This window comes from Polypterus senegalus, chromosome 10 (genome assembly GCF_016835505.1).
Source record: "Polypterus senegalus isolate Bchr_013 chromosome 10, ASM1683550v1, whole genome shotgun sequence".
NCBI classification, from domain to species: domain Eukaryota; kingdom Metazoa; phylum Chordata; class Cladistia; order Polypteriformes; family Polypteridae; genus Polypterus; species Polypterus senegalus.
In genome coordinates, this window is record NC_053163.1 from 71995141 (window position 1) to 72022658 (window position 27518).

The 27518-nt window shown below is 36.4% G+C and overlaps 1 protein-coding gene across 2 annotated transcripts; it reads left to right on the top strand.

The window, feature by feature from the left end:
* The first annotated feature begins 733 nt into the window (after positions 1-733).
* On the top strand, positions 734-8669 carry LOC120537201 (non-histone chromosomal protein HMG-14A-like). Of its 2 annotated transcripts, none has more exons than XM_039765960.1 (6): positions 734-903; positions 2156-2185; positions 2960-2989; positions 3608-3655; positions 7008-7136; positions 8032-8669. In XM_039765960.1, the coding sequence occupies exons 1-6, from the start codon at positions 889-891 to the stop codon at positions 8077-8079; spliced, it is 300 nt and encodes a 99-aa protein (XP_039621894.1). In that variant the 5' UTR covers positions 734-888; the 3' UTR covers positions 8080-8669. The 2 variants fall into 2 exon arrangements, with proteins under 2 accessions (XP_039621894.1, XP_039621893.1); XM_039765959.1 differs by lacking the exon at positions 734-903 and adding an exon at positions 908-991.
* Positions 8670-27518: the final 18849 nt, after the last annotated feature.

The window sequence follows — 27518 nt, forward strand, 5'->3', positions numbered from 1 at the left end:
GGTGATACCTCTAGCATGTATTCGTTTTAACACGCTAAAATCTCTCGTTATCATATAGACTTTGATTAGCCTTTTGGTTTCTTTGGTGTGATCCAGCCGATGCGCTCTTTACAATAAAGCATAAAGAGGCGTTAACTTACTGCTTACCAATAGCAGCAAAATCCAAACCTCCGCCACCAAAAGCGCCGTCCACAAAGTAACCAATCGCATCCAGTACATGAATGCAGCCGCTGGGGGGATTTCTAATAACCAATCCCTGGCCCCGTCTTAGTGCTGTTTGGCTGCCTAGGAAGCTTTTTTTCCCGACGGAGGAATTCAGTTGATCTGCCAAACACTGGAATGTCAACTAGACTGGGCGCCATATTGGATTAATGACAACCGAAACATCCGCACTTGCCCCTCTGGTTTATTCCTTAAAAACCGTTTTAGCTTTTCAAGCATTTACATCGTAATATCAAGCACACCCCTTGAATAAATGTCTTAATGTCCGAGCACGATCACCTGATGCTTTCCCATATAAAAAATGTTCCAAAGTGTATTTTTATGTCTTTTCTTCTCAGGCTAATACGTTGTTTATTTTCCTACTTGCTTATGATTTTAAACTGCTTACCCGGGGAACTCGGTGTTTCGCGCGTAAAAATTCCAGCGCTCAAACGCCAGCTTCTTTACGCCTCTAATTTGGCCAAGGCGATTGGTCAAAGAGAGCGTCAATCCATATTTAGCCGCGCCCCACCCCCATTCAACCATTGGTCTTTAATGTTGGTGTGTTTTTACTACTCTGTTTAGTAAAATAAAGGGGGGAGTTGCAGTTTACATGCAGTAAACACCAAATTGCTGTACAGCTTTTATTTTTTATTTTTGTTTTAACACGTTTTGACGGAATAGAGAATGCCTAAAAGAAAGGTAGGTAAACAAGTAAGGTTTACTTTTTTTCTTTCTCATGTCCGACGAGGGGATACGTTCTGCTGCAAGTGAAGCACTCGGGATTCAGGCAAGGCAGATTTAATCTTTTAAATTACTAGTAGGTTATTTAATAAGAATCTTAAGTGGGGAAAAAAAAGCATTTTCCAAATTGAACCGAATTGCACAGATATGCAACGGAAGGCGGTATTGTGTCGATAATTTAATTAGCTTCGCGTATATGAAGTAAGAACGAAAGGGTCGGTCTCCATGCTGGATTATGAACGAGCAGCCATGGTGCTCAGTCCTATTACAGTGGGAGTTGTTTGCCTGGCGGGGTGTTAATCTACAGTTTGTGAATTTGCGGAGGCTTAAACCATTGTTGCACGGCTCCTATTCATTTGTACTCAGTTGCATTCATCCTGTTTTTGCACATATGCGATTTATTATATTTTTTCCTCTTCGTCCATATTGGCAATGCCAGATGGCTGCTGTGATCGCTAGGATCCGCCAGGTGGAGCAGTGACCCTTTCTTCTCCCAGTTCTATTCTCAATTGGCATACAGTATAACAGATGGTGAAAGGCCTCTTATCAGAGGGATGGTGTTGGGCTTTTGTTCTGCCTTTTCTTTACCCTTAATGTGCATGCTCCGTTTTGATCATTTGGAACAGTATGTGGAATTGTGTAACGTATGCACTGGTTTATAAAATTCTTGTTTTTGGGCGAAAGCAACAATTAATATGCCCTGTATATATAATAAAAAATTTTGAAATAAATAGTATTAACAACTGTGATGTAAGCGTACGTCATTCACTCACTTTTTCATGTTGTGTTGCTTTTCTATATTGGATTATGTTTGCAATTGATTTCCCATTTACAACAAGTTTTAAATCTGTGCTTTATGTGCAATTAAGTCCCATATGATCACAAATTTCACCTCGGCTCAAAAAACTAAATACTTTCAGGCAGTGACATGAATCGAGATTTTTATTCAAATAGTGTTTGATTTTTATGAAAGCAAGAATTCCTTGAAAAATCGTTTACATTTTCTGGGGTAATGTTGTAAAAACAAATCACGTTAAAAACGGTCCGACCCTGTTGCAAACCACTTATTTAGATTTAGTTAATCCCTTTTAAACCTTCTCCATTTCCCTGCAATTTGTTTTAGTATCATGGATTGGTTACTTTAGCGACTCTCAAATGAATGGCTTGAAACAATTCGCTTACCATATGCATGTCCTTTTCTCCCATCCAGAGTGGAGCTGAAGGAGATGTCAAGGAGGAGGTAAGTCTTGAAACTGAAATTTTCTCGTTTCGTTGCTAGTAGGTATCAATTTTTTTCCTTTTTTGTCGATGCCAGAGGAAACTCTTAATTCAGGTTGAAAATCACATGGTGCCTTTAACCAATTCATTTTTATGAAGCTTCATATAGGTATAGGTATGGGTATAATTTTGTCAATATGACCAGTGGGCTAAAACATACCCAAAGTTGTCAGTGCACAGAAAGAACTATTTTTATTTAATTATTCTCATTGATTTAGTAAATTACTGAATATTTTAAAACATGCAAAAATTATTTCCATTTTTTTAAAGCAGTACAAAATATTTGGATCATATTTCTGTTTCTTTCCTTACAGCACAGTACTGTATAATGTTTTGTATTATTTGTTTAAATTGTTAAGCCCTGTCCTAGATTAAAAAAAAAAATACATATAGGCATCAAATTGAGAGTTGCTTACCAAGGAAGAGTAACAGTGGGTTTTAAGTTTAAAATTGTTGGCAAAATTTTGTTACTATTTAAAACATTACATGACTCGGTTTATCAGTTAGAAGAGTTAGTTTACATAATTGCGGTCCATTAATGCCTGGTAAGTCTAAAATGGAGAAATGAAGAGATCCCTTTTTTCTGATCGTGCTTTACTGCATCTGTGTTATTGAAATGCTTTTTAATTCTACAATCAGAAATGTGCAATTTTTGGAGAGTTTGTCATTTTAAAACTTTAGTCAGTACTGGTTTTCAGGTAAAATAACAGCTACAATGTTAATGTTTATTTTTTAGCCCCAGAGGAGATCTGCTAGGTTATCTTCAGTAAGTATCTTTATTCTTTAATATATAATTTTAAACCTTGTGAGACAGTTTGCACTTATTAAATTGCTACTTTGAGCAATAAGTTTACTATATGCCTTTTTCTAATTAGATGTCAACTTTGTGAGATATTGAATTTTTGCAGTTTTGGTTTGATATGTTGAAGACAAGTTTTTGACGGTCAATATGCATTGTCTTGTATTCCTTTTGTTTCTAGTCATGAGAAGTGTAGGTCTAGAGATTCTTTTTCCCCCCCCCCGTTTAATCTTCAGTATCTGAAAGTATTTGTAAATATGTGTAAAACTACAACCAGAAATAAAGATTCTTCAGGTAAAGAATATGATTCTTTGTTGAGCACTTAACTTTGGAATTGCTAATAGTCTGTTTTTATTCGGTTTCTTTAGTTGTGTCATCAGTAGGTGGTGTTAAGTGCAAGGTGGCAAAAGTGCAGATGTGAGTTGTGCTTCATTGAAATATATAATACAATTATTCATTTGTGTACTCTTCTTACTAATGTTACAGACACTGTATTAAGTATAGGGAATTTATTCACATCTATTTAGTTAATTTAAAAGAATAGGTGGGGAAAGTTTTTCAGCGTTAATCTTATTTTATTTTTAGAAACCAGCACCTCCTAAGCCAGAACCAAAACCTAAAAAGCCAGCAAAGGTAATAAACAGTTTGACTTATTTTATGGATATATGTTGAATGGAAAAAAAAAATGTGTGTGTGTGTGTATACGTACTTTGAACAAGTTAAACAATATACATCTTTCTGTGTGGTTTTATATACTTATACATTATACAGTATGTGGGAGTAGTATTATGAAGTAAGTTAAAATTTCAATTTAAAGTTTTCAACTGATTTACATGTTTTAAGCATCCATGAATATAATTTTAACACTTTCAGATCAACATTGATTGTATGTACAGGTTTGTGAGGTTGCAAGTACATGAACATAACTTGAAAATGAATCACACTCTTGGAATTAAACTTAGTATGGTTAAAATAGTTGAAGTCCATTAGATTTTGAGCAGGATTGCGTCAACAGATATTGCTGTAAATAAATAACCTTTTACAGCTATATATGATGTGTGTCTACAATATATATTAATGGGGTCAATTTCAAAATCACAACTTTATGTAGGGACTATCATGCTGATATTTAATACTTACAGAATGTGTCTATATTTGTGTACATGGTGCATAAATTCTTTCTTCAATCACCAACAAAGGCAAAATTACATAAGATATGTATGTATATACTATATGGTGTGTGTGTGTTTTTAGTTGATTTTATTGTCTCCTTAAAGGATATGTTTAGTATCTTTCAAATCAGTTATTTCATCACAGGTATGGTATATATAATGTACATTTTCCATGCAAAACTGTGTTCTAAAGTTAAGAATTTTTCTGTAAATTTTAAAACATTCATAGTCAGCTCTAGTGTTTTAGTGCACACTTGCACTGTTGTGTAAAATTGAATAGGTCAGAAATCTAAAATTTTTAAAAATATTGATGTGTGTGTATTGTGTTTATACTCAAGTCTGAGTAATATCAGATAGTGTGTGCCAGTTTGAAAGTGCAAATTGCAACAAAACATGGTCTTATTGTTCATGTCGTCCTGATTTTGTGGTAATACACATCTAAAAAGCACATTGCAATAGGAACAGACCTACACGACAGCCACTTATAGTTACCATAAAATATATGCCAACATGATTATCTTGTGAAGATCGTGAGCAGATTGAACACTACAACTGACCTGTAGTCTTTTATCTTGGTAGTAGAACTATGATCATAAATGTTTTAACTTGAATCTAAAAGGTTATTAAAATGTTTTAGCCTTTACGTTGACTGATTATTGTTTCATTTGAATGTTTTTATTTACATACTTATATATAGTTGTCTTTGCTGCTTTGTAAAATTCATTTTTAGTAACTGCACTTATTACTTTGTAAATTATAAGTCCTAGATATTTAATCTTTTGAAATATCATTCCATATGTCTGATAAGTACATTTAAGTATAGTTGGCTTTTTTTGTTCTCTGTTGCTTCCAGTATTTTTATTTTGTGCTTTGAAGACTCCTTTTTTTGTAATTTTTAGGTAATCAGGAAGCTTTGTGTTTATTTGTCAGATTAAAAAAATAGTTTTGGGCCTTGTATTATTGCTTTTACTTCAAAGATGAACTTTAGTAAGACCTGAATCGCCACAAACAAATTATTTAAGGGATGTGATCTTTGAATATTAACTTTCCTAGGCCTAAAAATTTATATTTAACTCTTGAGTATTATGATTAATGTGGCCTGTTTAACACCTTAAAAATAACTGTTGCATCCAGGGCCAGCAAAGGGGCAAACTCCTCAGGTGGTGCTTTGGTCAGGGTGGCATTTTCATTGTGTTTAATTTTTTAAATTTTATTTTTTTAACATTATGAAGCAATAATACAAATAAATCAAATGTGTAACTATAGAATTATATACACATCCAGTACTGTATGTACTAACTTTAATGAATGTTATGAAATAAAATTTTCATTTCATGCTATGCAGTTCATGAAGATATGCCACGTGTCAATACGTAGCACTGGTGTTCATTGTATTAATTTATACATAACGGCATAGGTGCAGAGGAGGTGTTGCAGGAAGGGGGGTTACTGCAGTCCTGGTGAAACACTAGAAAAAGTTGTGAAGGTAAAAATTACACTTTTTTTTTTTTTCTTCATTTCATAGTTCTGTAAAAAGGTTTAATCAAAGTCTTATCACATATGTGCTAAATAAATTCTTTGAGTGACACTAAAACCAAATTAAGTCTCTAGTATCTCTGTGTATTTAACTTGCCAGTCTGCACCAGTTTGTACTTGCTCAAATAGTATTTTGTTACAAATTCAAGTTTAAGCTCATTATATGCATTTTTTTTAAATCCTTTGTGTTGATACTACATTAAATGTGATTCAGTGTGTATTTACTTCATGATTCATTCATTTTATAATTACACATTCATGTTAGATGTGATTAATTGCAATTACTTCCATACATTTGTGATTTTTAATATAGATTCCCAGCCCTGATAAATTTTCATTATAATAATGTTTTCTGTTTTTAATACTGATGTGTGTTTTAAACTAATTCAGTGAAATGCTAAAAATATTACATTTCAGATATGTTACATGGATTAACTCAAGAAATACAAATTCTCATTATCCAAGTATTCTAATTGAGTGCATTGATAAAGCCAAAGACCTTTTGTATTTGACCTTCTATAACTCTTTGTGTGTGTTGTCCTACTATAATATGTGATGGAAGGTTTGCATTGGTTCCTGCCATTGGGTTGTTTATTTTTTTGGTCTTCAAAGCTGTAAACACAGACTGTATTTGTATTTGTCTTAGGAGCCATTCATAAAAGATAGTCCTGTAACTTCTTTAAGCTAACTCCATGCAGATATTTCATTATGCCATTCTTTTGACCTTCAGAGCATCTATTAAAATGCACACACTTTTTAGGTGCAAGGTGCATGCTTAAAGTATTTTGAAATAAAGTTCAAGTCACTGTAGTAGTGTTAGATTTGCATAATGTTGGTAAGTGACCGAGGTAAACAAACTTGGAAACTGAATGTCATCATGAAACATTTTTTCATTCTTTCATCACATTCAGTGACTTTCTGTATTTAATCGTAATATATTTTGTTTATTTGGATATATGATACATCGTCATTTTTTTTTCCTTAGATAACTGGAGAAACACTTCATAATATGTATGAAAAAAGTTTTTGGTTTTGGAACACCCTTGTTAATTATAGTATTTTCTGCCAAGGATTCTTTAGGATTGCATGAGCTTATGTCCAATGTTTAGTTCCATAGAACTCTGATTTTTAAAGGATTACCTTCCTTAAATGTCAATCAGATTTATCACTGTTGTATGTTTTTCGTCTACTTATTCTGAGTGGATGATAAAGGATTCAACAGGAATGAAAGTTTACATTTGTCACAGTTTACTTTAAAGAAGAAATCTGTATTGCAGAAAGAGAAGACGGTAAATGACAAGAAAGAGGACAAGAAAACTACAACAAAAGGGAAGAAAGGTGCAAAGGCAGAGGCAGAAGCAAATGAGGAAAACCACTCTGAAAATGGAGATACTAAGACAAATGAGGTTGGTTCTTCCATTAGGATAATATCTTTTCACCTACTAGGCTGAAGAATATCCTTCTTGCAAGTCCATAGAAAAGACTGCAATTAAAATCTAGATACTACTTGGCCATTGCATATATTATATTCCATAGATTATTTACATATATGTGCATGTAATGAATGTGTTTGAGAAAAAATGACCATTATTTAAATGAATAAACATTTTCAATAGTCTATTACATACAGTAGGTAAAATCATATAGCATTTATACAGACCCAGTTAGTAAGTTACATTAATTGTTGCAAGTTTATTGTAAAAGATTACTTGTTGTTTTACCTTATTTTAAGAGTGTCATTTTGGAGAGTGGTCTATCTTGAATAAACCTGCTATTTATTGACCAACCTGAATGAGCTGAGCAGTGATGATTCTGAGGTTTGTCAGTGTTAAAGCCTTCTGAACTGACATCACAGAATTGGTTGTCACTAGAACCTTCACCTTTGGTTAATATTCATAGACATGAACCTATTTTCTTAATTTATTAAAACCTACGTTCTTAGTTAAGGGTAGCCTTTCTCATGATTTTGTTTCTTTGTAATGCATTTCTAATGTAATACAACCATCCAGGCCCTGTATTTCTCAATGGTATTAAGTAAATGCATGCTAATCATCTTTGTTAATGTTTTAAACATTAACTGATACAATGGCAAGCCAGAGGAATTTAAATTGACATCAAAATGTTTGATAATGATGTATATTGTTACATCCACGTGCAAACCTTTCTAGGGATGACCTGTTGTTATAATTCAGTATATCTGAAAGCTTTATAGGGTATACAAGAAAACTTGAACAATGGCATAGCTTGCTGTAGAATTTGTGTATATTTGAATAGTTAGTTATAAACTTCATCTACTTGCAGGCTAAATCTCCTGAAAACTCAGAAGATAAAGAAGCCAAGTCGGAGTAGCATCACTATCCCTCACCTGTTGCTGTTGTGTGGTACCCCAGTGTCCATAATGTATTGTAGACAGAGGAATATTTTTATCAACAATTTTTTAAATACCGGTTTTTAGCACAAAGCTAATTAAGGAAGACCTTGGAGCTTGGGAATGTCAAATTTACTTTAAAACAAAAAAGAAATAAAATCAATTTTTATTTTAAAATAAAACTTTGTGATTGTAATAGTTTGTATGGATTAGGGAAGAAATTACAGTGATAGGCCTGTCATGAGTGAACCCCTTGCCTCCCCAAACCCTACCGGTGTCTTTTAATTCAGTCTTTGATATAAGCTTTCCCTTAAATGTGGACTTTGTTTGTTTCAAAAAGAAATATTGCAACCTTTTCAACATTCCAGGATGTTTGTAGAGATTTACCTTTTAATCAGGTATAAATTAAGCTTGATAAGAACATGAAAGATTAAGCTATAAGGCAGGGGGTGACAATTTTTTTTTTTATGATTACATAATATCAATTAAAATATGCAGCTGTCTGTGTGCTCCCTCTATTTTAAACATTTATTCTGGATGTATGTTAATAAAATGACTCCTTGAAATTTTCCTCATTCTGCATTGTCTGTTTGTTTATAGTATCTGGTACATCTCTCATTCTATTGTGCTCTAATTTTCCATCTTTATATAAAGGTGAGAGCATGTACGTTTTACAGTGTAGTTTGTTACATCCCCATCATTTCCATAACTCGGCTTCCCTGGTCATTTGTGGATGCAAGGTACAAGCAAACCTGTACAAGTCCCAAGTTTCTCTTGTTGTAAACAAAAACAGTAACACAAGGAAAAGTTAAAAAGAATGGAGCTTTGACAAAGGACTCTGGAATACAGGACAAAACTGCAAATTCCACACATTAAGACCCCCAGTCTGAATATGAACTGGAGTTGAAATATTGTAAAATGACAGTGTTTCCAAGTGAACAACTGTGTTTTATTTTATTTTTTTTTTAACTATAAGTTCTCAGTTATGTTACAATTGATATTGCCTTGTCTAGAGTGAGAAGGATGCTACTTAATAAATTGTATTTCACTTCTAATGCCAGATTAGGAAAAAAGGATGTGATTGCAAATTAAAAACCTAAAGGAATACATTTGTTATTTTGTTTGTTTGTTTGTCCCAAAGTTAAATGCCATATTTTTAATACAACAGCAACCTCCTAAAACAAAACACAAACATACTTTTAAAAAAAAAAAAAAAAAAAATAGGAAAAAAATTTTGGCGTAACTAATGATGAGAGTAGTCACAGTAAGGCATTATAAAGGTGTTTTGCTGTTGGTATGTAAAAGCCCTAACAAGAATCTATAGAAGTACATACCTGAGACCAAATGGCCTTTCTCAGCTAATTTTTTATATATTCATTTTGTATTCACTCTGTGATACAAACAATTGTGCATCATAAAATTGATAAATCTATACTGGATTTTTCTGGTTTTACACTGGGAGGAAAGAAAAAAAAAATCTATCATTGTGCACTAGAATATATTTTTATTCAGCATTTTAAACTTTTTTCTTTAAACTGAAACACATTCATTCATATAGAGAGGTATATCTTTAAACATGCACAACTTAATTTCAATACTTCAATTCAGTTTAGTCAAGTTAATATGAAGTCCTGTAGTGCTGTAAGGGGAAACCGACTTCCATCTATCCATTATCCAACCTGCTATATCCTAACTACAAGGTCATGGGGGTCTGCTGGAGCCAATCCTAGCCAACACAGGGCACAAGGCAGGAAACAAACCTCAGGCAGGGCGTGCACATACACACACCAGGGACAATTTAGATTTGTCAATGCATCTAACCTACATGTCTTTGGACTGTGGGAGGACACGGGGAGAACATGCAAACTCCACACAGGGAGGACCTGGGAAGCGAACCCGGGTCTCCTAACTGGGAGGCAGTAGCGCTACCACTGTGCCACCCGGAAACAGACTTGTGGCTTTAAAATATTCACCACAAATCTTTGGTAGGCAGCAGTTAATAATAACACACATTTTTTTATATATATATATATATATTACATAAAACACCTTTCCCATGCTTAGAGCTCTTCACAGATTTACTGAAAGAAGATGATGTTTGTTGTTTGCATGTTTTCCCCATGTCTGTGTAGTTTTTCTTCAGGGTTTTTTATTTTCACTCATACATCAGAGGTGTGCTTATTTCAAATAAATGGTTGCTCAGGCAAGTTCACAAGCAATTTCTCTTTTACTCCTTTCTTCTTAGTTTAAATATTGAAAAGAAGTGTATCTTGTGGCTGCCATTTAATTTTGACATGAAGTGACATTTTATTTTAATTTTTATGGATTACTTTTACTGGTGTCACTTCTACTTTGAGTATACATGTCACCTTAGATCATGTTAATTTAGTAACATCAGTCTATCTTTAAATTTGCATTCACATTAGTTCATAGTAAAATTAAATATAAACTTCTTACATTTTACTAGGCAGTTGAAAGTTGACAAACATTTATAGCCTTGGACCAAAATGAACCAATGCTCTTTAATTAAAAATCATGGCTGAGAGGACAGCTGTTGCATATAATGATTTTATGGTAACAAACACTTCACTGGAATTTGGTTTCTTTATAAATCAAACATCATTGTTCATTATTTTTACTTATTACAATTCATTATTTTTACTTATTACAAACATAATATCCTGTAGATGAAATGCCTGAAAATACCTTTTTTTCATGATGTCAAGATCTTACAGATTCCGTGCACAGATCTAGTGACTCGTCCTAGTGACTTGTAATTACATGGATGCTCCAAAAACAGTGTATGCATCACAGAACATGTCTAAGCTTTATTAGAATTTTTCATTATGTGTTTGTTTTGTTTGATTGCTTTTTTCATATTTTCACTTTTTGCTTGTTTTCATTTTTGTGTTGCCATTTTTAAACTGGATCCCATTATCTCTTAATTGAATTCTTGCATTAAACACCATTTTGCTGTGATCCCTGTTACTAACTAGTCTAGGGTGGCTCACCACAATGTAAAGAAGTTGAACAATTTGTTGGCTTGTTGTAAAAAATTTTTTTGTATGAGAGTTGTTCTATGATAGGACATTTAGAGTAGTTGTGTTTTCAAATTTGCCTCTTGCTACCCACAACAGCCATGATAGTTTATTTTCATAGTATCAGATTATCTTTATCACAGTGGAGTAAAGAAAACAATACACATAAATGTATGTTTTTCCTAGCTTTTTGTTATTTATTTGTGTGAAATGAAAGTTGAGTAAATGCACACATTTGTGTTATACTCCTATCAATCCATTTTCTTGACGGTCATTTTCCATTACTAGGTTTCAAGGTGTCAGAACCTCTTGTGGCAAGTCTGGGCACAAGGCTTAATTCATAATCACATATGCTTCTGGCCAAGTCAGAAATGGTAGATTAATCTAACAGATGTCGACTGTAATTTCAAAAACATGGTGAACAATAGTGGTAGCACAACGCACCACTTAAAACGTGACATTTGCTCTTTTCCATCTTGGTTTCTCATATATTCTTATAAAGTATATGTTTTTGTGACTTACATTCAAATGACTCTAAACAGTTTATAGTTGGGATAAAATTGTGAACTGGAGGAATAACATTTTCATAGCTTTAGGATAAAATTAAATATGTATTGGTATTTGGGTACATACATAAAAGAGTACATAATAAATGTTCACTTTAGAATGTGTAGTTAATTACACACAAAGTAATTTACTGTTGCTGGAGAACTGTTAAATACATCGTTTTCCCCTTTTTTGCATAATTTAGCTATATTAAATGTGGCACAGACAAAAGACTTTTTTTACATCAAAGAAAACTGGGGCATAAATACTAAATTAATTGTAAAGAAGACTCCGTGCCCTGTTGTTTGTCACAAGAAAGAAGGTATTTTTACTGCTGGGATGCCTTTAAGCCAGTGTGCTGGAGAAATACATTAATGAACTGGAGCGGAATGAGTTCAGCCAACTTACATAAAAAGCTGTGCTTGCATTGTTAGTGTAAATGACATTCCGCAAATATATTAAGTCCAATTCAGCGCTGTAAATTACAATTTCGTATTTGCGTCTCTATATTAAAATTCCTTTTCACTTAATAAATCGTGTTCATAAATATTATGTAGTAAGTGATAAACATAAAAAGTTCTTCCTTCTATATTCTGAACCTGCTTTGTCTATTACAGGGTTGCACTGAGGCAGAGACTATCTCAATAAGTTTTCGCGAAAGGCTGGAAACAACCTGGGGGGAATAATAATCCATCACAGGGCACGCTGACACACTCATACTTAACTGTTATTGGAACGTTGTAGCTGGTTTTCCTAAAATTTTGTTTCAGAGATAATAGAACAAAACCCATGCAATTGCCAATTCAATTTAGTGATCACTTTGGGATGTGCCTATAAATCAGTAGCAATAACCACTACAGATTAACTCTGTAATTCAGATCTGGAATAAAGTGGTCCCACAACACAAAGAACCTCAAACTATGCTGTTTTAGTGTACAGGGTGGTGGGAGTTTATTTAGACATTGGAGAGAAAGACGATGTCAGAAAGAGACACTAAGAAGCAGAGTGAGTGTGTCTATATGTGTGCATTCGAGAGAGAAAGCATAAAAGAGATAAAGAGTAGCACTCAGAAGGCTGCCCTGCTCTTATGTTTGAATTCATTGGCCTTTGTTCATTTACATGTTACATATATACAAGCGACGTCAACATAATGGAGTCCCCTTTTTGCAACAAGTGTTACAGGATAAGGTTACAAAATTGATTTCCACAAGCCAAAAGCTTAAAACTAAATATAAGCTAGTTACACTTCTTAGATTTGCAAAAACTAACATGTTGGACAGAATCTCACCAAACACGAGATGAATGCATTGAAGGTGTCAGAGTTTCGTTTGGAAGTGTGCAGCTTTTTCCATCAGCCAGGAGCTACATATGAAAAGAGTCTGGACTGAGACTGGGAAAAATCCCAGCTTGGATGTATATCATGGAATTGGGCAAAGTGTGTGCAGATGGTGTCGTCTCTAACTCTAAGTTAGCAGTAGCGGTATGAGGTGGAATCAGTGGCATGAATATGCAAGCAGAGGATACGTCAAATGAAAAGATCAAAATAATTAGGAGCGCATGGAAGGAGCTTTGGACAATTGGAGTGGAGCAGCAGGGCAAACACTACTAACCATTGCATACTGGCAACACTCCATAAGACCTGCTGTTTTGGAGATGCTCTGACACAGCTGCCTAGCCATTAGAATTTGCCCCTTGTCAAAGTTGCTCAGATCCTCACACTTGTAATTTGTTCTGCTTCCAGCACATGACCTTTAAGAACTGACTGTTCCCTTGCTGCCCGATATATCCCAGCCCTTGACAGGTGCCATAGTAATGAGATGATCAATTTTATTAATTTCTCTTGTCCGCGGTTTTAATGATGTAGCTGATTGGTGTTTAAATAACTGAGGGGTAAGCAGGAGAAATCAGATTTTTAGTAAGTACAATTGCCGTAAAACCATATTCTTAATGTATTCTTTGCATTTACTTAGTTCTACCAAAGTTCAAACAAGGAAACATAAGACAGCGATATCTCAAAATGCAGTTCACCTTTTAAGTGCTTGTGTATTTCAAAATATGTTAAATACACTGTGATATATCACAAATTGACCTTCAATGCATTTTAAAATATCTGAAATTCATTTAGTGATACCTCAAATATACGTCCTGTAAAATGTCCTTTCCTTTTAATAGGACTTCCTGTCTTTTTAAAGATATCTTGAAATCTATTTGAGATATCTCAAAATGAGCAGGAAGTTATTTTGAGTTACCTTGAAATGCATTTCAAATATCTAAAAGAAGAAAACTACTTTGAGATATCTAGAAACTATTTGAGATATCTTCAATTGTATTGTAAATATCTGAAAATGATGTTCACATATCTTGAAATAAGGTCATGTTTTTTTAAAGGTATCTTAAAATGTATCTGAGATATCTTGAAATGCATTTTAATATATCTGACAAAGAGCAGAGACTCAATTTATGATATCACAAAATGAATCTGAGATATCTAAAATGTATTTTAGTGATTCAATAAGAGTATATCTGAAATATATTTTAAATTATCTTTATTACATGTCCAGATAATCTTAAAGTAAAATCCAGACCATTATCTGTAAAGGTTTTTAAGATATTTTAAATACATTTTCAGATCTCTCTATTATAAAAGAAAATCTTGAGACAAGACTTTTGCCAAGAGATTTTTTCAAGTCCTACCTTCCTTTCAACCATTTTCAACCGCGCACACAGTCCTTTCACCTCTCATTTGTGTGAATGCTTTTGTCAGACACAGTTCCTGCACTCTCAGCTCTTAAGTTTTTACATTTTCCTTACTTTAAGTTCCCAATAAAAGAATACTTATTATGTCCAAATTTTATTGAAGAATATCATCCTGAAGGGTTATCCTAATACAGAGAAACGATGAAGTCAAACAAATTAATGGGAAAATTGTCGATTGTTTACGTGGCAAATTGGTTAAATGCATATTAATAGACTATGCCGAAAGAGTTGGTGGTGATGTTGCGAAAGATGAAAACATCATCTTACAATATCCCGTAGAATATCTACAACCATTAATACCATTCAGTCTTCGACTGGATGAATTACTGTTGAAAGAAGGATGTATCATAATGTTTTTGCACAATTGATGTCTGAGTGAAGGGCTATGCAATAAGACAAGATTAGTTGTATTCAAAATTGGTCGAACAATTCTGACATGTAAAATTTTAAGAGGCAACAAGAAAAATAATGTAGTACATCTTCCGCGAATAACATTAGACAACAAAGAAGATCTTGAAATGCCATTTGTATTAAAATGTTTACTGTTTCCAGTTAGAATAACTTTTGCTATGACAATTAACAAACCACAGGGACAAACATTTGCAAAAGTCGGTTTATTTATAAAAGAGAAAGAAATGATATTAACTCATATGCAGTTATACGTTGCATTGTCACAATGTAAGCCCAAACACGTAATCAAAATTCAATGCAATATTGATGAAATGTTAATTCAAAAAATTGTTTTTACTGACGTTTTACAGTAAAAGTGTAAGCTTAAAAAGTATTTGCGTGTTGATTTCAAAGTTAAACAGAACAAAAATGTATAACGCAACAAATACCTCTAACACAACATGAAACATAATTTTCTTTCAATTTATTACGTTTTACTATTTTTTACTAGGGTTAATTGCGTGCTGTAATGTAAAATAGTTAGTTCTATTATGCATATGTAACAATTCCCAAGAAAACAACAATCTGTTTAAATTGTACATCCGCTTCCCCATACGCAAGGGGCAGATCTGCAAAGTGGCTAGCCGGGGTTTGGCGAGCAAAGCGAGCAGGGGGCAGAGCCATCTAGTGTCTTAAAATACTTTCTTGTCCTTTATGGGATATCTACAATGCATTTCAAGATATCTCAAAATAACTTCCTGCTCATTTCAAGATTGAAAAAAAATCTCACATATCTCAAAATTGCCAACAGGCTTATTTTAAGATATCTCAGAAAGTACACTACCAGTCAAATGTTTGTACACACCCAGATATTTTTGCGTTTTTGATAGAAATTGATATCTTTTTTTATCAAGCTACATGCATCTTCATTAAACACACGCCGAATACCAGTGTCATCTGCAAGTAAGAGTAGACAGCTCCAGGATACAGACCATAAAATGTTTTCCAGTCATCTTCTGTCTAATGCTTGTGTTCTTTTGCCTAATTTATCCTTTTCTTTTTTATTTGCCAGTTCCAAATATGCCATTTTCTTTGAAACTCTGCCTCTAAGGCCTGCATCCAGGAATCGTCTTTTCTCTGTTGCACATGACACTGGTATTTGGTGTGTATTTAAGGAAGAAGCCATCTGAGGACCTGTAAGGCATTTGTTTCACAAACTCATCCTGTTGTACAGTTGTGGATCTGGTCCTTCCCCTTCTTTTTTAGTACCCTGCTTAGGTCCAGTTCGCCCTGTTCTTTCAAGACAGTAATAGAAACATTTGTAGAAAATGTTTAGCTTCTTTGGAATCTATTGCATAACATTCATTCTTTGAAAAAAACAATAGACATAAGTTTCTTGACACCGATGTTTCATTTTAGTAATTTTTGAATCCAGAACTGAATTTTTGGAATGCTAGTACCTTGCAACCTAAGTGAACAGAATAGCAGGATTCAGCAGGTGCTAACAGAATTAGAAAGATTTCTCTAGTAACCAGTCAACAACTAAACATGACCATTAAAGGATAAGCTAAGGGAATTTACCATCAGGACACTGAAGGTATTGCTGAATAATGGACTTTGTGGCCATACAGTATATGCATAATAAATTAGAAATAAGTCATTTTAAGCAGTAATAGCTATTAGCTACACCAGTACTGCACTGGCTATTTTTTAAAATCAATTTGATGGTATCTTGATTAAAAAGGTATCAAAAACACAAAACTTTCTGGGTGACCCAAGTTTTGACTGGTAACGTATTTGAGCCACTTTAAAAATACACAGGAATTTTTTTTCAAGAAATCTTGAATTGCAAATCGAAATATCTGAAAATCTATTTTCAGCGTATCTTGAAATCTGTCAGGTATTGAAAATGTATTTCCAGGTATCTTAAAATGTTTTTTTGTGATATTTCTAAATTGTAATCCTGTTTGCCATACATACAGTGCCTTCCTTGATTTACCCCCCTGCTCCACAGTTTAAAATTACAAATCATACAATTCAGACGTAATTAAAGTGCACAATGCAGACTTTCATTTGCTTACATTTCAGTCACAGCATGTTGAAATGACCTCTACAAGAACACTTTATCTACATGGTCCCTCCATTTCAGAGCATCGTAATGTTTGACACATGGCAATGGCACAAATATTAAAGCAGTCATATTTAGTTCTTAGTTGCTTATCCCTTGCATGTAATTGCTGCTTAAATCTATGATTCAAAGACATCACCAGGTCCTGAGGATCTTCTCTGGTGATGCTCTGTCAAGCCTCTAAGGCATCCATCTTCAGGTCCTGCTTGTTTCGGGGGTTTGTCCCCTTAAGCTTTCTCTTCAGTATGCTCAATTCAATTTAATTTGGGCAACTGGCTTGGCTATCCAAGAAATTTCTATTTTTTAGCTTTGAAAAACTCTTTTGTTGCCTTATCACTGTGATTGGGATCATTATCTTGCTGAAGGATGAAGCACCATTAAATGAGTTTGAAGGCATTTACAGGAACTTAAGCAGATCAAATGTTTCTATACATCAAAATTTATTGGGCATCTGCCATCAGCAGTTCCATCATCATTGTAAATACAGTGGGATGCAAAAGTTTGGGCAACCTTGTTAATAGTCATTATTTTCCTGTATAAATCGTTGGTTGTTACGATAAAAAATGTCAGTTAAATACAGTATATCATATAGGAGACACACACAGTGATATTTGAGAAGTGAAATGAAGTTTATTGGATTTACAGAAAGTGTGCAATAATTGTTCAAACAAAATCAGGCAGGTGCATAAATTTGGGCACCGTTGTCATTTTATTGATTCCAAAACTTTTAGAACTAATTATTGGAACTCAAATTGGCTTGGTAAGCTCAGTGACCCCTGACCTACCTACACAGGTGAATCCTATAATGAGAAAGAGTATTTAAGGGGGTCAATTGTAAGTTTCCCTCCTCCTTTAATTTCTTCTGAAGAGTAGCAACATGGGGGTCACAAAACAACTCTCAAATGACCTGAAGACAAAGATTGTTCACCATCATGGTTTAGGGGAAGGATACAGAAAGCTGTCCTAGTGATTTAAGCTGTCTGTTTCCACAGTTAGGAACATATTGAGGAAATGGAAGACCACAGGCTCAGTTCAAGTTAAGGCTCGAAGTGGCAGACCAAGAAAGATTTCGGATAGACAGAAGCGACAAATGGTGAGAACAGTCAGAGTCAACCCACAGACCAGCACCAAAGACCTACAACATCATCTTGCAGCAGATGGAGTCACTGTGCATCGTTCAACCATTCGGCGCACTTTACACAAGGAGATGCTGTATGCGAGAGTGATGCAGAGGAAGCCTTTTCTCCGCCCACAGCACAAACAGAGCCGCTTGAGGTATGCTCAAGCACATTTGGACAAGCCAGCTTCATTTTGGAATAAGGTGCTGTGGACTGATGAAACTAAAATTGAGTTATTTGGGCATAACAAGGGGCGTTATGCATGGAGGAAAAAGCACACAGCATTCCAAGAAAAACACCTGCTACCTACAGTAAAATATGGTGGTGGTTCCATCATGCTGTGGGGCTATGTGGCCAGTGCAGGGACTGGGAATCTTGTCAAAGTTGAGGGACGCATGGATTCCACTCAGTATCAGCAGATTCTGGAGACCAATGTCCAGGAATCAGTGACAAAGCTGAAGCTGCGCCGGGCTGGATCTTTCAACAAGACAACGACCCGAAACACTGCTCAAAATCCACTAAGGCATCCATACAGAGGAACAAGTACAACGTTCTGGAATGGCCATCTCATTCCCCAGACCTGAATATAATTGAAAATCTGTGATGTGAGTTAAAGAGACCTGTCCATGCTCAGAAGCCATCAAACCTGAATGAACTAGAGATGTTTTGTAAAGAGGAATGGTCCAAAATACCTTCAACCACAATCCAGACTCTCATTGGAACCTACAGGAAGCGTTTAGAGGCTGTAATTTCTGCAAAAGGCGGATCTACTAAATATCGATTTCATTTCTTTTTTGTGGTGCCCAAATTTATGCACCTGCCTGATTTTGTTTGAACAATTATTGCACACTTTCTGTAAATCCAATAAACTTCATTTCACTTCTCAAATATCACTGTGTGTGTCTCCTATATGATATATTTAACTGACATTTTTTATCGTAACAACCAACGATTTATACAGGAAAATAATGACTATTAACAAGGTTGCCCAACCTGTGGCAGCCATACATACCAAGCCACAACACCCCAGCACCATTTTTAACAGATGGGGTGGTATGCTTTGGATCTTGGGCAGTTTCTTTTCATCTCCACACTTTGCTCTTGCCATCACTCTCATACAGGTTCATCTTTGTCTCCTCTGTCCACAAGATCTTTTTCAGAATTCTGCATGCACTTTTAATGCTTTTTTGCAAACTGTAATCTGGCCATCTTATTTTTCTGGCTAACTAATGGTTTGCATCTTGCTGTGTGGCCTCTGTATTTCTGTTCTTAAAGTCTTCTGCAGATAGTAGTCTCTGACACATACACATCTACCTCCTGAAGACTGCTTCTGACCTGTTGAACAGGCATGTTTGGGTCTTTTTCTTAACCATAGTGAGGATTCTCCTGTCATTAACAGTGGAGGTCTTCCTTGGCCTACCAGCACCTTTCTGATTACTGAACTCATCATTGCATTATTTCTTCTTAATGATAATCCAGACAGTTGATTTAGGTAATCCTAAAGTTTTACTGATGTCTATGATGATTTTATTCTTGTTTTTCAGCCTTATAATGGCTTCTTGAACTTCTGCTAGCACAGCTCACATTGAACAATGGCAACTACACACTCAAAAGGCTAGAAGCAAGCCTGGGTATCTTATGAAGCCAAGAAACGCACCTGGGGAATCACAAACACCTGTGATGCCAACTGTCCCAAACATTATGGTGCCCTGAATGATGGAAGTACCAACGTAGAAAAGGTGTTCTCATTTCTACATGCTGTGACTTAAGTGAAAGTCTGCAGTGTGCACTGTAGTCACGTCTGAATGCTTTGATTTGTAATTTTAAACAGTGGATCAGAGGGCTAAGTCGAAGAAAAATGAACAATTGTCCCAAACATTATGGAGGGCACTGTATCCACAGTCCATTTGGAATAAAAGTGCATTTAACTTTATAAATTCTTGGTTTTACGCAGGGAGTACTCTAAAAATGAATGGCCTGCAGTCTCCACAGAAAACCTCATGAAAGTTACACTCAACATCTCCAGGGAGAATTGGCACTTAACAAAATGAAAACACTTGTTCATGCCAAATGCAAATGTTTGCATTGCTAACCTGATTTTGTCACTGATTATTCCACATCAAGTCTAGGCAGCCAGCATGTCCCTTTCTTCCAACAAGACAACCTCCTTGTAGTTTTTGCTGCCAGCAGTGTAAATGCAATAGTCTCCTCACTATCGTCATGGATCGTTGCATAGCAGTCTTATGATTTCATAGAGTATGTTACCTTCCACTAATATAAAACATCACTGTAGATGACAACATGTTGAATCAAAAAGTACTGACTCTTTATAATCATTAAATGTTACACCCATCATTATCCAGCATCATCAAGTTATCTATCATCATGTAGGTGCTTATAATTATGAAGATGCTCTTATGGATAATGATGAGTGGAAAGCATTTTTTTTTATTCTTGTAGTATATCTTTTAAAAGACAGCTACTGCCTTCAGTGGAATATATAGGATATTGTAGGAACACCATGATATTTATTGGGAAATAATAAGATAACTTTTACTGTGAGCTCCACAATACCCCTGGGCACAAAATGAGAACAGATAAATAACTATTGAAGACTATTCCTTCTGTTGTTTTTGTGATATCAGTAGAATGTAATATTCTGTCATTGCTAATGATTACATCTATCATTTTGCAAGTAATACTGCTAAGCTTCTAAATTTAATTAAAACAAAAACACATCTCCTGCTGTAAGTCATTTTTCAATTTTTAAAATAAAAATGATCAAAAGCAAAATGTAACTAATAACTGGAAAGTGTACACTTCTGATTTAATTCACCTAAAACTTCCATGAGATCCCACACCACATGGCCGAAGACAGTAGCTGCCTTTAAATCGTTAGTTAATTTTTAGCTCGTAGCTAATGTTTAGCTTTCATATGTCAAATGGAGCAAACTTTGGTTAATTCTTTCTGTATCCTGATTTTATTTTATGTGTTGTCTTTATTAGTCATTGCAAGTCTGCAACTCTAGAGGTAGGGGAAGATAAGTGTGTGGGTAGCTGGGATTCAATTCTTTAGGGAAGCGGGTTATTGGTATTGAATGTGGGTGGAGGGCTTCTCTTTGTTATTCAATGCCATTCATGTTTATTTTTATACAAAAATCAAACATGCAATTTTATATAAAACAGAAAATTATTCTGAGACTGTAAAATTTCTTGTTTCTTGACAAATAGGGGGGATAAGTACGTAATGTCACAAATACCAGTGTAACAGTCTCCATGTAGAATATCATTACAATCCTAAACAGTAAGTTACACTTTCTGCTCCCCTGCAAGTACACCTAAAATGTGAAATTCACACCTGGTCCAGAAGTCAAACCTGTATTTTATACTTCCACCGTGCTACTTCCACAAATATGGTTGATTAGTCCAGTTGGATGTCAGTCATTTAACATGATAGATCTACTTGCCTAATCCTAAAGTTTGCTTGCAGTGTAGAACCCTCTGTTGGCTGAGTAAATTGTTAATGAATTTGTTAATGTTAATGATTTTTTTTTGCTTGGCAGATATCTATCATATTGTTAACTGATATTATTTTTTTATGTTAGCCTTATAGCTCTTCACTTATGGTGATCAACATTTGCAACCTGTTCTGCTATGCTTGTTCAAAAAACAAGCTAATGTAATATCTGTCTTTTAGTTTGTACATTTTTTCAGCATATTCAAATGTCTCAGTGTCATGCCTACAAATTCTTGTGCTATGATGTACTGTATAAAATGATAACTTTATAAGAAGAACAAAGCAATGTATTCTGCTTATGAAAATAGCAGATGTAATATTAAACACAAACCAGAAGATGAAATGTTAGTGTAGGCCAACCAATTACGTTTAACCAAAAAGTTGAATGGATGATGTCAAGCTTGAAACAAAACCCAAAAATTTTTGTCAAAAATATATAGCCAAAATATCTTTTAACCAGAAAAATTCTAAATAAAATGCTTTCCCAAACTTCATGTAATCTATATGTTATCATGGATGACCTGGAAGTTCATTCTCAAAGTGACATCACATGCCACTTTCAGTATTTTTTTCTTTAGCAAAATGGAGGTGCTCCTAACAAAGAAAAATTCTATTGAGAAAATATGTGAATAAATGTTAACTACAGTATATCAAAATGAAACTGAAACAAAAAACAAACATCAGAAATTATTTCAGCCACCCAAAAAATCAGAACAACTATACACCTGTTTCAAAACTGAATGAAAAAAAACAAATAATTAAACACAATTCACAACACAATGATTACTGTCTTGGTTAAGCTGGAGAGAAAGAAACACATCCTTGGTTCATATTTCACTTTTATAAATGTTGCCTTAATGTTAAAACATGACCATTCAAAAGACCACTGCATGATTAATGAGGATAGTCAAGATGTATCTGGCTAAGAGTAACCCATTCCAGTAATGAATGCCTCATGGCAAATGATTATTGAACAAAATACAATATGATCTAAATAAGAAGTTAATATTGACAAATTATGGTACGTGTTTAACAATGGCTAGCACAGTAGACTTACAGCTTCAGGAGGATGGGTTCATATCTCAGCTTGGTCACTGTCTGAATGGTATTCACATCTGCCAATGTTGATGTTGGTTTTCCTTCCACATACTACATACTAGAAGCATACAACACAGAGAGGTTCATTTGGCCATTAGACTTATTTTTGATTTGATTTGTCTTTTTTGCACACACACACACACACATATATATACAGTATATATATATATATATAAATACATATAATAAGGTTTCTAAACTCTTTTGGGAATTCCCCCAATGGGACAACATGCGGGAGAGCATCCTAAAGCGCAATCACCACGTCTGTGGAAGACAGCCTATCAATTGCCAGGGCAACCGCAGGCTCCCAGCACTGTAGCAGCTCGCAGCAAAAGCAAATCTGTACCAATTGCATTCACACAATAAGTGCCTGTCATCGATGGGTGATGCAAGGAACATTATATTGCAGGGAACAGTATTACTTGGCCAAGACCCTGCCTGTTACCTCTATTTGTTGTCACACATGTGCGCATGAGAGACAGCTAAAGGGCTTGAGTAAGGGCAGTTCTGAGTCATACCGGAATGTGGCAGAGTGCACCGACTCTTTTTCTCCCTTTCCTGTAGACCAGAGGTAGGCAAAGGCGATCCTGGAGAGCCACAGTGGCTGCAGGTTTTTGTTCCAACCCAGTTTCTTAATGAGAAGTCAATTGTTGCTATTTAAGCACTTATTGCTCAAGTGACATTTTTCTGCTTCATTTTAATGGTTTTGCATGTTAAGGTTCCCCACCCTTAATTGCTTATTTTAGTATTAAACAGCTGCATTCAGCAGTTTTAACGACTTCTTATTATCAATAAGATGCAAATGACAGTGGAGCCAGCAGTTCTCCATCTAACTTATTTCCATATACACCTGTGTGGATTCATCATGCACTATTTGGTTTAATCAAACACTTAAGAGTAAAATGTGACAGATTAATCTGTTTTAGGCTTCAAATCATAAATGATCAATTGCCATTTGCATCTTATTGCTAATAAGAAGCCATTAAAACAGTGAATGCACTTGTTTAAGACTGAAATAAGCAATTAAGGGTGGGGAACCTTAATAAGAGAGACCACTATAATGAAGCAGAAAATGTCACTTGAGCAGCAAGTGCTTCATCAGCAATAATTGACTTCTCATTAAAAAACTGGGTTGGAACAAAAACCTGCAGCCACTGTGGCTCTCCAGGATCGACTTTGCCTACCTCTGCTGTAGACCATTCACGGGAGATTCCACCTGGCCCTCTTGATGTCACTTCCAGGACTGAGCCTATGGAAGGATCCTTGCCGTCTCCGGCCCCTGTGATGTCATGTCTGGGCTCGAACCTATGGCTGAAGACCTTCATGAGTCTGACCCCTTTGATCTCACCTCCTGTCTTCCCCTTTAAAAGCCTCCACATTTTCCCTATTCCCTCAGTTTTGTTTTGGACTCGGTTTTGTGCACATCAGTGCTGTATCTACTTAACGACTTTGCAGACAGGAAATCAATATATGGGTGGCTGCACCAAACCTTTCTATGACTCTGAGCCGAGTTTGTGACATTGGCATAGTCGCCAGGATGGAGAAGTCCCGGAAAAGAAGGGGACAGTACCTGCAATGCTCTCAGGTGGGAGCATACCGGGGTCAGAGTTTTCAGGTGGGAAGGGTGTCCCGTGGTTCGGCGAGTCCGGTATGGGCTCTGCTCTCGGCACGCTTAACTAGGCCACCTAGTGAGGCCAGGGAGTGTGCAGTAGGGGCTCACAGAGTTGGGCTGCTCCTGAGGGGGTAGGCAAAAGGGGTTTATTATGCTCTCTCAGAGGAGTGTGCCCGCCTCCCTGTGAGACCAGACTCCCAATTGCCACCTAGGGGTGCCCCAGAATGGCAGGTGAGTAAGGTAAGAAACTGGAGGTTGGACCTAGAGCGGCCAATCCTCAAACATGCCTGGTCCTTCTAGGCACTGGTAGGGCAGTGGTTGAAAACAAGCCCTACCAAGCAGTAGAGCAGGTAGTCTGCTACTGTATCAGCTCCTGAAAGCACTTCCCCGTGGCTTCACCCAGCCAGTCTGGGGTAAGCAGTTTAAGAACCTGGCAGAGCTCATAGAGCTTCTGGAGACACAAAGGATTGCCTCACAATCTGAGGGAACAGAATCGTCCCTTTGTTGAACTCAGCTGGAGTACGTCCCAAGACCTAGTGCCACCCTCCCCCTCCCCGTACAACCCGGAGCTTGTGCCAACTTCCCCGGATTCACGGATGCGCAAACCGCTTGGAAGCAAGGAAAAACGCAGGTGGAGGGGGAGGAGGGGTTGGTGTGCTCTGGGTAAACTGTTGGCGGTCCCACATACAGGCATGGTGATCGTAAATGGGTACATGACCACAGCCTTATTCGATTCCGGTAGCAACATTACCATTGTTGCCTGCCAGTTTGTGCTGCCACGACAGTGGTTAAGGATTAAGACCAGTATAGCCTGTGTCCATGGTAAATCCGTTGGTACAGCTCCGCCACTTGTATCATCAGTTACAGAGGATCGGTACAGAAACTAACCATGGCCGTCCTTACTAATTCACTACACCTGGTGATACTGGAGCGGGACTGGTCTAAAATTAAAAGTGGTGAGACACATACCACTCCTGGTGTTAACTTGGGCCTACTTATAGACGGGGATGAGCCGTCTCAAGCTGCCTCCACGCCGTGTAACCAGCCGGCAGAGAGAGACGTAACGGCCTACCTGAGTGACGTGGCAACTCCCAGGAGGAAACCACGTACCTTGAGGTCGGCCCAGACCCCCTCTCCCTTTTGCAGTTTCAATTTAGAGAAACACCGGCTTCTTTTAAAAGGGAGCATTGGAATGACGATTCCCTGAAGTCTGCCAAAAATGCAGTGGTCCTAGTCAATGGCCAGCACACTAACCAGTCGATGCCACAGGGTCCTCACTTTGTGTTAGACAACGACCTTCTGTATCGCATGGCAGAGCATGATGGGCAGGAGAGACGGCTACTGCTAATCCCGTGGACCTTCCAGCGGCAGGTCTGTGAGTTAGCACATGCCCACCTCCAAGGTGGCCATTTGGGCACTGAGAAAACCCTGGAGCGGATCAAGCTCCACTTCTATTGGCTTGGAATCAATGAGGAGGTTGCACGTCTTGCCCGGAGTTTCAATTGCGACAAATTCCTAGGAAGGACCGTGCTTCACTCAGTCCTATTCCCCTGATTGATGTTCCCTTCCACAGAATTGGGGTCAATTTAGTTGGACCTCTAGAGCCCTCAGCCTGAGGACACAAATACATTTTAGTCCTCGTGGATTATGCTACCAAATACCCTAAAGCTGTTCCATTGCACTCAGCTACTTCTAAAGCTATCACAAGGGAATTGGTAGGGGTCTTTGCGCATGTTGGCATTCCTAAGGAAGTCCTGATGGACAAAGGGATGCCCTTTACCTCAGAGACGTTCAGGGAGACTTAAAATAAAGCATCTAAAGGCCGCGTTATATCATCCTCAAACTGACGGTTTGGTAGAGAGGCTCAATCAGACTCTCAAACAAATGTTTCGTAAGGTGGTCAACGAGGATGGAAGGAACTGGGATTAACTCCTCCCCCTCGTCCTTTTTGCCTACTGGGAAGTCCCACAAGCCTCCACGGGGTTCTCCCCTTTTAAATTATTGTATGGGCGACAACCCCGGGGCATATTAGGAATCCTAAAAGAAGGATGGGAAGAAGAGACTCTTCCCTCTACAAACATACCATTGGCAAGGTCCATACGAAGTTAAAGAGAGGAAAGGACTCGTCGACTATTTGGTGAGTCAACAACAACAAGAACAACATTTATTTATATAGCACATTTTCATAAAAAAGTAGCTCAAAGTGCTTTACATACTGAAGAAAAGAAAAATAAAAGACAAATAGGAAATTAAAATATAGAAAAGGAGAAGGTCAGATGGCCAGTGTGGACAGAAAAAACAGAAAAAAAACTCCAGACGGCTGGAGAAAAAAAAAACATCTGCAGGGGTTCCAGGCCACGGGACCGCCCAGTCCCCTCTGGGCATTCTATCTAACATAAATGAAATAGTCCTCTTTGTAGTTAGGGTTCTCAAGGAGTCACTTGATGTTGACGGTCATACAGACTTCTGGCTTTTAATCTATCCATCACTGTTGGAACATCACGGTGCTTTGAGTAGATGGTGGAAAAGGAAACAGAAGAGAGAGTAGGGGTTAGTACAGATTTTAGAGCCGCCATGAATAGTTATTATAATGAGTTGGAGATATAGAGTATCAGGATTTTGATTACAGTGAAGTTATGAGAAAGGCCATGTTAAAGTAATGTGTTTTCAGCAGTGTTTTAAAGTGCTCTACTGTATCAGCCTGGCGAATTCCTATTGGCAGGCTATTCCAGATTTTAGGTGCATAACAGCAGAAGGCCGCCTCACCACTTCTTTTAAGTTTTGTTCTTGGAATTCTAAGGAGACACTCATTTGAGGATCTGAGGTTACGATTTGGAATATAAGGTGTCAGACATTCCGATATATAAGATGGGGTGAGATTATTTAAGGCTTTATAAACCATAAGCAGAATTTTAAAGTCAATCCTGAATGACACAGGTAACCAGTGTAGTGACATCAAAACTGGAGAAATGTGTTCGGATTTTCTTTTCCTAGTTAGGATTCTAGCAGCTGCATTCTGCACTAGTTGCAAACGATTTATGTCTTTTTTGGGTAGTCCTGAGAGGAGTGCGTTACAGTAATCTAGTCGACTGAAAACAAAAGCGTGAACTAATTTCTCAGCATCTTTCAGTGATATAAGAGGTCTAACTTTACTATGTTTCTTAAGTGAAAAATGCTGTCCTAGTGATCTGATTAATATGCGATTTAAAATTCAGA